This window comes from Nerophis lumbriciformis, linkage group LG16, assembly GCF_033978685.3.
Source record: "Nerophis lumbriciformis linkage group LG16, RoL_Nlum_v2.1, whole genome shotgun sequence".
Lineage (NCBI taxonomy): Eukaryota > Metazoa > Chordata > Actinopteri > Syngnathiformes > Syngnathidae > Nerophis > Nerophis lumbriciformis.
Window position 1 is genome coordinate 18,828,469 of NC_084563.2, and position 14,724 is coordinate 18,843,192.

General features: G+C 39.9%; 1 protein-coding gene across 2 annotated transcripts in view; it reads right to left on the bottom strand.

Moving 5' to 3' along the window:
• Window positions 1–14,724, bottom strand: part of LOC133617042 (solute carrier family 4 member 11-like) — a 113,301-nt gene that overhangs the window by 26,823 nt on the left and 71,754 nt on the right. For both annotated transcript variants that reach the window (XM_061976731.1, XM_061976732.1), the window contains 4 exons: window positions 10,272–10,356; window positions 8,837–8,962; window positions 8,636–8,749; window positions 4,123–4,255 (listed from right to left, as the gene is read on the bottom strand). In XM_061976731.1, coding sequence (XP_061832715.1) covers window positions 4,123–4,255; window positions 8,636–8,749; window positions 8,837–8,962; window positions 10,272–10,356 — 458 coding nt within the window. The remainder of the gene's footprint in view (window positions 1–4,122; window positions 4,256–8,635; window positions 8,750–8,836; window positions 8,963–10,271; window positions 10,357–14,724) is intronic.

Below are 14,724 nucleotides of genomic sequence, written 5' to 3' on the forward strand. Positions count from 1 at the left end.
GAGATTTTGCCTCTTCACTTATTTTGGTTAAAAATATTTTTTGCAAACCAGTAATTATAATCTGCAAATATTGTGCCGTTGTTGAGTGTCGGTGCTGTCTAGAGCTTGGCAGAGTAACCATGTTATACCATACCATATCAGTAGGTGGAAGTCGGTAGCTAATTGCTTTGTAGATGTCGGGAACACGTCGTGTGAGACGACAATGGTTTGTCGTGATCACAATATGCAGGCGACAGCGGGAGGCAGCGTGCAGGTAAAAAGGTATCTAATGCTTAAACTAAAAAAAAAACAAAGGGGAGTGCCCCTAAGAAAAGGCATTGAAGCTTAGGGAAGGCTATGCAGAACAAAACTAAAACTGAACTGGCTACAAAGTAAACAAAAACAGAATGCTGGACGACAGCAAAAACTTACAGCGTGTGGAGCAGAGACAGCGTCCACAAAGTACATCCGAACATGACATAACAATGTTACACATGGCAACAACATAAATATTCTTGATTTCTAAAACAAAGCAGGTGCGGGGAATAGCGCTCAAACAGGAAAAGCCACCAAAATAGGAGCGCAAGACAAGAACTAAAACTACACACGGGAAAACAGCAAAAAAGTCAAAATAAGTCAGGGGGTGATGTGACTAGTGGTGACAGTACACCTACTTTGAGACAAGAGCTATATTGATGCATGCTTTGTTATGGTTTAAAGTCATATCCAACAACTGCGACGACGACTTTTTACTGTTTATTTTTTTAATGATTTCTGCTGGTGGTGTGCCTCCGGATTTTTTCAATGAAAAAAAAGCGCCTTGGCTCAAAAAAGGTTGAAAAACACGGATCTATACCATTGGTCCCCGACCTTATTTGTACCAGGCTTAATGTAGGCATTATTTTTTGCGGACCAACAAATACAGCAAAAATACATTCATGAAAACACTAAACTCTGAATGAGTGGGAGCTTGTTTGGTGTTTGTCCTGACTAAGAGGAATGTTTTGACACTGGAACGTGAAAGGAGTCATCGCACTAAAAAAGGTTGCAAATAAGGTAAGAAAAAAAAACCAGGAATTCCTGGAAATTTGTTGAACGTGGAAAAATGGTTTGAATTTGTTGAAAAATGTGGGAATTGTGGACATTTGAAAAATGGGTAATTCATTTTGAATGGGGAAAATGTCCCTTAAAACTGGGAATTCTAGGAAATCCGGGAATTTTTTTAAATAATTGTTGAAAGGGAGCACACAATTCCTGAACAGGCTGAATATTTTGAAGTTGGAACAGTTTGAATTGTATAAAAAATGTGGGAGTTGTGGAACTTTGGAAAAATGTCCCATTCTTTTTAATGGGAGTTTCATGTAAATTTGGGAATTTCGGGTGAAGCGGGAATTTTTTGAAAATGATTAGGAGAATGAATGAGCTGAATTGGTTGGTGTCGGAATTGTTCAAGTTCTTAAACCAACTTGGTTTTTGTCCTAGCCAAGACGAATGTTTTGACACTGAAACGGTTGAAATGGGTTGAAAAACTCATCCCACTAAAAAAGGTTCGGAATAAAGTTAGAAAAAACAGGAATTCCTCGAAATGTGTTGAACGTGGAAACATGGTGGTTTGAATTTCCAGGATGAATTGAATGTGTTGAAGTGTTTGAATCGGATGAAAAATGTGGGAATTGTGGAAATTTGAAAAATGGGGTAATTCATTTTAAATGGGGAAAATGTCCCTAAAATCTGGGACTTCTAGAAAATCCGGGAATATTTTTTATAATTGTTGAAAGGGAGCACGCAATTCCTAAATAGGCTGAATATTTTGAAGTTGGAACAGTCTTGAATCGGATAAAAAAATGTGGGAGTTGTGGATGTCAAATATTGCATGAATCATGTATAAAGACAAATTATTCACGCAATTTATTTTGACTTTACAGGCTTCTTTACCTTATATAGTCAGTGATATGTCAGTGGAAAAATGAGTGCGGAGACTCCGACTGGTCAGCTTGATGGCAAATTTTGAAATACACCCAGGTGGGACTTCAGATAAAATTGATACCAAGTTTTGAACAACTAAATGACGTGCATTCAAGTAAACCATTTTGAAAAAAAATGCTCCTGTATGATATTTTATCATTAACATGTTTAAAGTTAATTTAAGTTATACAAGCAAATAATATACTGCAACTAGAAGAGGCAATTCCTGAAGGAATTGGGTGTGAATGCTCCAATGCTGAAGTTGAACTTAAATGCTGACAGAATGTAGTATGAATGTAAGAATAGTTTGAATGTTGAAGAGCTGACGCTGAACTGAAATGCTAATGGATTGTAGGATGAATGTAGAAATGGTTTAAATGTTGAAATCATTTAAACGCAGAAATAGTTTGAATGTTGGAATGGTTTGAATGTTGAAGAGCTTGAATTTCCAGGAAAATCGGAATTTGGTTTGGAACTTGGGAAAGTGTTAGTTTGAATGTCCAGGATAATAATAATAATAATAATAGATTTTATTTGTAAAAAGCACTTTACATTGAGTAAACAACCTCAAAGTGCTACAGTGTATTAAAAAAATAAAAATAAAAAGATAATAAAAAATAAAAACAAATAAAAACTAGAACAGCCAAATAGCTAGAACTAGTATGCATATATCTAAAAACAAAGAAGGGTTTTCAAGCCTGATGATTGGAATGTGTTGATGTTGGAATGGCTTGAATAGGTTGAAAAATGTGGGAATTGTGTAACTTGGAAAAATGTCCCATTCCTTTCAATGGGACATTCCTGTAAATTTGGGAATTTTGGTAAAAGCGGGACTTTTTTAAAATGATTAGGAGCATGGATGTCCTGAATAAGCTGAATTGGTTGGTGTTAGAATTGTTTAAATCGGGCAAGAAATGTTGAAGTAGTAAATGGTATTGGGGAATTTCCGGAAAATCTGTTTTTTTTAACTTGGAAAAAGGGTAGTGTGAATTTCTAGAATGGTGGAATGTGTTAAAGGTGGAATGGTTTGAAGAATGTGGGAATTGTGGAAAATTTAAAAATGGCAAATTCATTTTGAATGGGGAAAATGCAAAAAAAAAAAAAAAAAAAAAAAAAAGGGAAATCCGGGAATTGTTTGAGTAGAGCACACAATTCCTGAACAGGTTGAACATTTTGAAGTTGAAACGGTTTGAATCAGATGAAAAATGTGGAAGTTGTGGAACTTTGAAGAACGTCCCATTGATTTCAATGGGAATTTCAGAAAAAATGGGGAAAAACTTGAATGGTCTGAATGAGTTGAAATGGTTGCTGTTGAAATTTTTCAAATCGGTGGAGAAATGTTTAAGTAGTAACATGTTGAATTAAGAAATGGTATTACGGAATTCCTGAAATTTCCGTAAAAAACGGGAATTTTTCCAGTTCAAAAAACAACTTTGTTTTTTGGCCCGATTAAGAGGAATGTTTTGACGGTGGAACAGTTGAAATGCGTTGAAAAATGTGGAAGGAGTAGTCGTCAGAAAAAAGGGTAGAAATAGGGCTTTGGAAAACCAGGAATTCTGGAAAATAGTGGAATTGTTTTGAAGTTGGATAAAGGGTAGTTTGAATTTCCAGAATGGTGGAATGTGTTGAAGGTATAATGGTTTGAATAGGTTGAAAAATGTGGAAATGAAAAATGGCCAATTCATTTTAAATGGGGAAAAATGTCCTGGAAAACCTGGAATTCTGGGAAATCTGGGAATTTTTGGAATTTATCAAGGGAAAGCCTGCGATTACCGAATAGGCTGAACAGTTTGAAGTTGGAACGGTTGGGTGAAAAATGAGAAGGTAGAGCGCGCTAAAATCTGGAGAAAAATAATAATAAATAGATTAATTTTGGGGTAGAAAACCATGTGTGAATGCTTTGGAACATTCACACAATTAATCATGATTGATGAAAAATCACAAATGTTATCTGATTCAGTAAATGAATCATTGACAGCACTAGTTTTGTTCTACAACTCTAATTCTAAAGTCTTATGAAGGCAATAGTGTTATTTCCAACAGAAAACAACTCAGAAGTCAACCAGCGTCTCAGACTGTACTTTGTAGTTCCATCTGACAATATATCTGCCTTCTACCAAATACGTTGTTTAGAGTCTCCCAAAATCAGGGCTCCACGGCAAAATGTTGTGCATTCACCGTTTGAAGAGCTTCATCACCAGGCTGACGTTGAAAAAACCTCCCAGGATGAGGAACAAACTGTTCCACAGACCGATGCAGGCGTAGAACGCGTCGAAGTCAAGGGCGTAGTCGTCGCAGATGCCTCTGATTACTGTGAACAAACACGAGGATGCGTTAGAAGGGTGGCATTGTCGGTATAAACCAGGGATGGTCAACTATTGTTTGGAGGGACACGTTTCTAGAAAGCCAAGGACCTGAGGGCTGGACTTATCCCTTCTTATTTAGTATATTCCAAAGTACATACAATCGACATTTGATTTAGGTCTATTTGTTTTGTCAGAGTTAAAGAAGTGTTCTGCTGTTTTTGAAGGAGAACTGCACTTTTTTTGGGAATGTTTCCTATCGTTCACAATCATTATGAGAGTCAAGAAGACAAAAAGTTTTTTTTGCATTCTAACACGTAAAAATCGTCCCATTAGCATACTTGCCAACCCTCCCGGATTTTCCGGGAGACTCCCGAAATTCAGCGCCTCTCCCGAAAACCTCCCGGGACAAATTTTCTCCCGAAATTCAGGCGGAGCTGGAGGCCACGCCCCCTCCAGCTCCATGCGGACCTGAGTGACGTGTCAACAGCGGCCAGCCTGTTCTCATGTCCGCTTTCCCACAATATAAACAGCGTGCCTGCCTAATCACGTTATAACTGTAGAATGATCGAGGGCGAGTTCTTGGTTTCTTATGTGGGTTTATTGTTAGGCAGTTTCATTAACGTCCTCCCAGAGCGGTAACAACACACAACAGCAGTCATGTTTTCATCTACCGTAAAGCAGTTTGTCTGCCGTAAACAGCAATGTTGTGACACTCTTAAACAGGACAATACTGCCATCTACTGTACATGCATATGTGACAATAACATCTACGGCTTTTAGAGAGTGCAGTGCACAACTGCTATACTATATATATATATATATATATATATATATATATATATATATATAATAAAATAAATATATATATAGCTAGAATTCACTGAAATATATATATATATATATATATATATATATATATATATATATATATATATATATATATATATATATATATATATATATATATATATATGAAATACTTGACTTGGTGAATTCTAGCTGTAAATATACTCCTCCCCTCTTAACCCCGCCCCCCCCGCCGACCACGCCCCCCACCTCCCGAAATCGGAAGTCTCAAGGTTGGCAAGTATGCCCATTAGCAATGCAGCTAATGGGAGCAATCAATTCTACCTCTAAATCACTTCAAAAATGCATTCAAAAACAGCCAACAAAACTTAATTTACGTTCTGTAACCTGTATAATAACCAAGCTGTAGCAACAATGTTATTGTAAGAGTGAACACTGAGGAACTATTTTTGTAGCGTTGTAACGCATCGGCATGCTTCGGTATTAGCCGTAAAAGCTAGCTACGGAAAGGGATACCCCAGCATCTACAACACGAAACACGTTTGAGTTTGTAATGCACAACACAATGCGACAAGACACCAATCTGTACTGACTGAAAAACATGAACAATCATATTACAGTAAAGTATTATTTCATGTTTTGTTTGTACTAAGCTAGCCAGACAGTGTATGGACTAAAGTTTTAATAACACACATGATGTGCTGCTTGTATCATGAATGATATTAAAGTGACTTACTGGATGGACAGTTGTGCGTTTGGTCCAGCTGGCCGAGGACGTTTTTTCGGTTTATTTGTGTAAGCACTCCATTTATGTCGAAATAGCTTGGATCCAAATTCCACATTTACAGCTTCAAATCACTTTCACCTCACTCGCTCGGCGTCCGTCTGCTCCAACGTCTCACTCTTCCTTCGTGCTCGCTTCTAGAAGCAGCAGTTCATCCTCCGTATATTCAGCTTCAAAAATATAATGCTATGAATCCTCATTTGTCCAAAAATAGTCGTCTTCGTTGTTTATCGATTCTGCCATGACTAGAAAACGCGTGCGTTTGTTTCCGCAATTAGAAACACACATTTGTTGACAGAAGTCGGAAGTGTGTTGCTATGGAAACAAATCAATGTGCGGAAAAAAATCAGTCCCGGAAATGATTAAAATGATCAAAATAGGGTAAATATTGTACATGTTACATATTGTTATGAAGGTGTCTGTTACTATATTACATCTATATATATATATATATATATACATACACTTGCAGTGTGTACATTGTACATATTAATATGAAGGTGTATGTTGCTACATTATATATATACTTGCAGTGTATATAAAACATTTTACAAATTGTTATGAAGGTGTCTGTTACTACATTACATATATACTTGCAGTGTGTGTATAAAACATTACATTATGTTATGAAGGTGTCTGTTACTACATTATATATATACTTGCAGTGTTTATATAAAACATATTACATATTATGAAGGTGTCTGTTACTACATTATATATATACTTGCAGTGTGTGTATAAAAAATATTACTTATTGTTATGAAGGTTTCTGTTACTACATTACATATATACTTGCAGTGTGTATATAAAACATATTACTTATTGTTAAGAAAGTGTCTGTCACTACATTATATATATCCTTGCAGTGTGTATATAAAACATTACTTATTGTTATGAAGGTGTCTGTTACTACATTATGTATATACTTGCAGTGTGTATATAAAACATTACTTATTGTTATGAAGGTGTCTGTTACTGCATTATATATATATACTTGCAGTGTGCATATTGTACATATTACATATTGTTACGAAGGTGTCGCTTACAACATTTTATATATACTTGCAGTGTGTATATAAAACATTACTTATTGTTATGAAGGTGTCTGTTACTACATTATATATATACTTGCAGTGTGTATATAAAACATATTACTTATTGTTATGAAGGTGTTTGTTACTACACTATATATATACTTGCAGTGTGTATATAAAACATTACTTATTGTTATGAAGGTGTCTGTTACTACATTACATATATACTTGCAGTGTGTATATAAAACATATTACATTATTGTTATGAAGGTGTCTGTTACTACATTATATATATACTTGCATTGTGTATATTGTAAATATTACATATTGTTATGAAGGTGTCTGTTACTACATTATATATATACTTGCAGTGTATATAAAATATATTACATATTGTTATGAATGTGTCTGTTACTACATTATATATATACTAGCAGTGTGTATATAAAACATATTACTTATTGTTATGAAGGTGTCTGTTACTACATTACATATATACTTGCAGTGTGTATATAAAACATATTACTTATTGTTATGAAGGTGTCTGTTACTACATTATATATATACTTGCAGTGTGTATATACAACATTACTTATTGTTATGAAGGTGTCTGTTACTACATTATATATATACTTGCAGTGTGTATATAAAACATATTACTTATTGTTATGAAGGTGTCTGTTACTACATTATATATATACTTGCAGTGTGTATATTGTACATATTACATATTGTTATGAAGGTGTCGCTTACTACATTCCATATATACTTGCAGTGTGTATATAAAACATATTACTTATTGTTATGAAGGTGTCTGTTACTACATTATATATATACTTGCAGTGTGTATATAAAACATATTACATATTGTTATGAAGGTGTCTGTTACTACATTATATATATACTTGCAGTGTGTATATAAAACATATTACTTATTGTTATGAAGGTGTCTGTTACTACATTATATATATACTTGCAGCGTGTATATAAAACATATTACATATTGTTATGAAGGTTTCTCTTACTATATTAGACATATATACTTGCAGTGTGTATATAAAATGTTGCTGGAAGGTTTTGAAGTTGTTTTAGAGGCTTTGAAGGCTACAACGGTGACTTCCATTAGCTGCATCTTCATCTTTAAAATCCTAAAAAAAAAAAAAGGTGTGTGTTCTTGTCTCATAATGATTGTGAACGATAGGCAAAATAAATAAGTTTGCCTTTAAGGATCTTCTGCAAAAAACTAGTCAAAGATCATCTCTATGACAGCACTCAAGTGTTTTTAAGGTTCTTCTGCAAAAAAGGTTAATTGAACTGAACTCGAAGGCCACCAGTTGAATAGGTCAAGACGATGAAATGGAGAGGACCTAAGATGGAACCTTGAGGAACACCACTAGTTGAACTAAAGAAGTTAAACAACTACTGACTAGATCTGAAGTAAACAACCTACAGCAACATTTTACTTACATAAAAGACATTACAAAAAAAATGTAACTGCCAAAAAGGAGAGGACTTAAAGCGGTGCCTTGAGGAACGCCTCACTTATGTAAATCACAAGTTTGGACCCCAGTGTTTGCTAGCAAGGTTGACATGTCAATGCAAGGATCTGCAAATGTGTGGTCCAAGTTCCTCTTTGCAACACCAGCACTCTACTGTTTTTAGGAATGTGCTGCAAAAATGTTTGTCTCCCATGTTTTGAAGTGAACTGGAATTGGGCAAGTTGAATAGCCCGGGTGTACAGTAGATGTAGAAGTACGTACCGCTAATGAAGATGGCGAGCGGCGCGGTGGTCAACGGAATGACAAGCGGGGAGCCGGCGAATAAGGCGTAGATCACACCGCCGATGCTCTGGCCGACAATGGTCTTCTGAACATCTGAGAAAGACACGTGGCCCCGGTTGTCAGTCTTTTTATCACACCACCCGGTGGCCGTCATTGTGAGGTGTGACATTTTAACACCACCTATTTCCCCTCGTGTGCTTTCGTCGTTCAGAGAGCCGAAGGCGATGGCGGGCAGCAGGATGGCGATGTAGAGGAAAATGGCGGTGGTCGTGTACTTGAGCAGACAGCGGTCTTTCCCGATGATACCTTCAGTGGTCAAAGTGGTGTTAAAGGCCTACTAAAACCCACTACTACCGACCACGCAGTTTATATATCAATGATGAAATCTTAACATTGCAACACATGCCAATACGGCCGGGTTAGCTTAGTATAGTGCAATTTTAAATTAAGCGCAAAATATCCTGCTGAAAACGTCTCGGTATGATGACGCCTGCGCGTGACGTCACGGATTGTGGAGGACATTTTGGGACAGCATGGTGGCCAGCTATTAAGTCGTCTGTTTTCATCGCAACATTCCACAGTATTCTGGACATCTGTGTTGGTGAATCTTTTGCAATTTGTTAATGAACAATGGAGACAGCAAAGAAGAAAGCTGTAGGTGGGAAGCGGTGTATTGCGGGTGGCTGCAGCAACACAAACACATCCGGTGTTTCATTGTTTACATTCCCGAAAGATGACAGTCAAGCTTTACCATTGGCTTGTGGAGAACTGGGACAACAGAGACTCTTACCAGGAGGACTTTGAGTTGGATGCGCAGATGCGGTACCGTGAGTACGCTTCCAAACATTTGATCGCTTGCCCGTACGTGCGTGCCGCTATGTGTATGTCACGTCCGTAACTTTGGGGACTTTGGGGAAATATATGTGCTGTATGAACTTTGGGGAGGTGAACGGTACTTTGGGCTGTGGGATTGAGTGTGTTGTGCAGGTGTTTGAGTTGTATTGGCGGGTTATATGGACGGGAGGGGGGAGGTGTTTGTTATGCGGGATTAATTTGTGGCATATTAAATATAAGCCTGGTTGTGTTGTGGCTAATAGAGTATGTATATGTCTTGTGTTTATTTACTGTTTTAGTCATTCCCAGCTGAATATCAGGTCCCACCCGCCTCTCACAGCATCTTCCCTATCTGAATCGCTCCCACTGCCCTCTAGCCCTTCACTCTCACTTTCCTCATCCACAAATCTTTCATCCTCGCTCAAACTAATGGGGAAATCGTCGCTTTCTCGGTCCGAATCGCTCTCGCTGCTGGTGGCCATGATTGTAAACAATTTGCAGATGTGAGGAGCTCCACAACCTGTGACGTCACGCGCATATCGTCTGCTACTTCCGGTACAGGCAAGGCTTTTTTATCAGCGACCAAAAGTTGCGAACTTTATCGTCGATGTTCTCTACTAAATCCTTTCAGCAAAAATATGGCAATATCGTGAAATGATCAAGTATGACACATAGAATGGACCTGCTATCCCCGTTTAAATAAGAAAATCGCATTTCAGTAGGCCTTTAAAGAACAATCTCTGAAGTGAAGCGAAGACCGCCAGCAGCATTTACCACCCACCGTCCGTGTAGTCCGAAGGGTAGAGGGGCAGGCGGCGGCGGAGGTCGTCGTAAACACCTTTACCGGCTTTGAAGAACTCTTTCCACTGCAATGGAAACAAGGACCACATGAACTGGGTAAGAAGCTAATTAACCAACAGGAAGCAATACGTGAAGATAGGCGAACACACTTCCACAGAGCTAAAACTATCTAGTGGCGTACCTCAGGGATCAATACTCGGACCAAAATTGTTCAATCTCTATATAAATGACATTTGTAAAGTTACAAAGGACTTAAGGTTAGTATTATTTGCAGATAATACAACAGCATTTTGTTCAGAAGATAATAGAAATAATAACAGAAGAAAAGAACAAATTAAAAAGATGGTTTGACAAAAACAGACTATCTTTGAATCTCAGTAAGACTAAAATAATGCTATTTGGTAACAGTGGAAGAGAAAGTCAACCACAAATACAAATACACCAAGTAGATGTAGAAAGGGTAAAAGAAAACACATTTTTGGGTGCAATAATAGATGATAAAAATAACTGTAAATCTCATGTAAACGTCAATAATGAATAAAGCAAAACATGTTCTAGACCAAAAATCACTTCATATTCTTCAAATTAATTGTTTATGAATGAATGAATTTTTTACCATTTTATTATTGTAAAAAATTGGCAGCTGAGTTGCAAAAATAAAATTAAACAGCTGTACTGTATTTCGATTTACAATAATATGTTGTAAAAATAATAATAATTAAAAAAAAACAGGAAAATTCTGGCAACTTTTTTCTGTAAAAAACAGAGGTTAAAATCTGCAGGTAATTTTTTACTCTTTACGTAATTTTATTTTTTATTTTTTGTAATATTTAAATTCATAGGCAAATTAATGAATTGTTTATGAATTAATGATTTTTTTACCATTTTATTATGGTTAAAAACTGGCAGCTGAATTGCCAAAATAAAATTAAACAGCGGTACTGCATTTCGATTTACAATATGTTGTAAAAATAATAATAATTTAAAAAAATACATTAAAAGTCTGGCAACTTTTTTCTGTAAAAAACTGAGGTTAAAATCCACAGATTTTGTTTAACTCTTAGTCATTTTTAATTGTTTTAAATATTTAAATTCATAGGCAAATTAATTAATTGTTTATGAATTAATTATTTTTTTTACCATTCTATTATGGTAAAAAACTGGCAGCTGTCACGTGGGGGTCGCATATTTATGCGGGATCGTTCCTTCCGTGCAACACGGACACTCCGGACAAAGACGTGAGGGTAAGATATGATTTATTTACATAAATCATGGCAAACAGAAAACAAGCAAAAGAAAAACGTGCCGAACGCACGGGAAGCTAAAGTTAAACTTAGCACAGAACTCTGGAACATGAAAAAACAAACCAACGTGATGTAGCTTACCGCAAACAAGGAGCACAGGACGAGTGAACAGAAAGGCAGGCTTAAATAGTGTCAGTGATGAAAAACAGGTGCGCGTCGAGAACACAAGCGGCAGGTGAAAATAATAAGTAACCATGGTGACGAAACAAACTCACAGGTGCACAAGCAATAACTAAAGGAGTCCAAAACTAACCAAACATAACTAAACAAAACATGATCCGACCACGGATCATGACAGAGCCCCCCCCTTAAGGACAGATTCTAGATGTCCTAAAAAAACCCAAAGATCAATAGTCATGGGAGGGCGGGAGGGGGACATGGCGGTGGGTCGCCAGCCCAAGTGGCCCCGAATCCACCGAGGCAAAGTCAAGTGGCGGCGGCGAGTGGAACGCCGCTGCAGCAGGCGAGGCGGGCGCCCAGGGATTGGCCACATTTGTGGCCGACTGGGAGGTGGGCGCACTTGGCGTGGCGGACGACCAGGTAGCGGCCATATCCGTGGCCGACGAGGAGACAGGCGCGCCGTCAACTTGGCAGGCGTGGCAGCTCGGCGTGGCAAGTCAGGCGGCGAAGCTCGGCGAAGCTCGGCGTGGCGCGTCCGGCGGCGAAGCTCGGCGTGGGTCTTGGTCTTGGTCTAGGCGTGGGTCTTGGTCTTGGTCTAGGCGTGGGTCTTGGTCTTGGCATGGCGGGTCTTGGTCTTGGCATGGCGGGTCTTGGTCTTGGCATGGCGGGTCTTGGTCTTGGCATGGCGGGTCTTGGTCTTGGCATGGCGGGTCTTGGTGTGGGTCTTGGTCTTGGTGTGGGTCTTGGTCTTGGCGTGGAGGGTCTTGGTCTTGGACTTGTGGAGCTGGTACCGGAGCTTGGCGTCGTGGAGCTGGTACCGGAGCTTGGCGTCGTGGAGCTGGTACCGGAGCTTGGCGTCGTGGAGCTGGTACCGGAGCTTGGCGTCGTGGAGCTGGTACCGGAGCTTGGCGTCGTGGAGCTGGTACCGGAGCTTGGCGTCGTGGAGCTGGTACCGGAGCTTGGCGTCGTGGAGCTGGTACCGGAGCTTGGCGTCGTGGAGCTGGTACCGGAGCTTGGCGTCGTGGAGCTGGTACCGGAGCTTGGCGTCGTGGAGCTGGTACCGGAGCTTGGCGTCGTGGAGCTGGTACCGGAGCTTGGCGTCGTGGAGCTGGTACCGGAGCTTGGCGTCGTGGAGCTGGTACCGGAGCTTGGCGTCGTGGACCTGGTGCCGGAGCTTGGCGTCGTGGAGCTGGTACCGGAGCTTGGCGAGGAACTTGGCGTGGTGGAGCTGGTGCTAGCCTTGGTGCGGCGACAGGTGCTAGCCTTGGTGCAGGTGGAGGTGGCCTAGCTGGGGGTTGCGGCTTGGCAGGTCGGAAGACTGGTGAGGGCGGTCGTGCTGGAGGCTGTGGCTTGACGGGTCGGTAGACTGGTGAGGGCGGTTGTGCTGGAGGCTGTGGCTTGACAGGTCGGTAGACTGGTGGTGGCGGCCGTGAGGGAGGCTGTAGCTTGACAGGTCGGAAGACTGGTGGTGGCGGCCGTGCTGGAGGCTGTGGCTTGGCATGGTGATGCCGAGCCACCCCACCAACACAGCTCCCGACCCCAGCCCCCCCCCTCAAGGGGCGGATACCAGACGCGCTCCCTGCGGTCTGGAACTCTCTGTAGGGGTGGGTGGAGGAGGGCAGAAACTTCCCCATTAAATTGTCCAAATTGTTTTGTTTTTTTATCCCCCACCTGGGGTTGTGTGGGCGGAAAGAGGGAAAAAGTCCTTGACGTGGGCGGGGCTAGAGTCCTTAGGGGCGGAGTCAGAGTCACTGGGGGCGGAGGTGATTGAAGTTGACAGAATCTATTTTCAGAAAAAGTGTCCTGATGGTACTTTATTTTTGGAAAAAAGTCATTAGGAGGTGGCTGATAAAGGGAGACAGATGGAAGAAAAAAAAAATCCAGATCAGAATCTTCCCTTGACGCCGGCGGAATGATGTCATCGCCGCGCGCCGTTTCAGTGATGTCATCGGAAGTGGGCGGAGTGACGTCATTCAAAATGGATGGCGTTATGTTGTTGTCAGAGTTCATGGTAATTTGGCTTGCAGCCCAATCTAAAAATTGTTTAGCAAAATGAGTAACTGGATTACCAAACAACTGAGGGGAGGAAGACTGAGCCGTTTGTGGTGACTTGCTGTTCGGAAGAGGAGTTTGGGGGAGCGACGCATTTTGGCGGCGAAAAACCTTTTTGGCTGGCTTCCGTCCTCGCCAGTGCGTCTCCATCTCCTCGAAGCCCGGGGCGAAGGAACTGTCTGCTGTGCTCCTTCTGTCACGTGGGGGTCGCATATTTATGCGGGATCGTTCCTTCCGTGCAACACGGACACTCCGGACAAAGACGTGAGGGTAAGATATGATTTATTTACATAAATCATGGCAAACAGAAAACAAGCAAAAGAAAAACGTGCCGAACGCACGGGAAGCTAAAGTTAAACTTAGCACAGAACTCTGGAACATGAAAAAACAAACCAACGTGATGTAGCTTACCGCAAACAAGGAGCACAGGACGAGTGAACAGAAAGGCAGACTTAAATAGTGTCAGTGATGAAAAACAGGTGCGCGTCGAGAACACAAGCGGCAGGTGAAAATAATAAGTAACCATGGTGACGAAACAAACTCACAGGTGCACAAGCAATAACTAAAGGAGTCCAAAATTAACCAAACATAACTAAACAAAACATGATCCGACCACGGATCATGACAGCAGCTGAGTTGCCAAAATAAAATTAAACAGCGGTACTGCATTTTGATTTACAATAATATGTTGTAAAAATAATAATAATTAAAAAAAAAAAAACAGTAAAAGTCTTGCAACTTTTTTCTGTAAAAAACAGAGGTTAAAATCCACAGATTTCCATGATCAGAAAGGAGCAGATGGAAGAATACTATTCTTATATGTATCTGTCCCCTTTTTAACACCAATTATTTTAGATGACTTTATCACTGTTCCCTCCACCAACACCCCAACTCCAACATACTTTTTAATTTTTGTTTAAGCATTTTCAAAATGACACGTCCAATCAAAATCAAAAA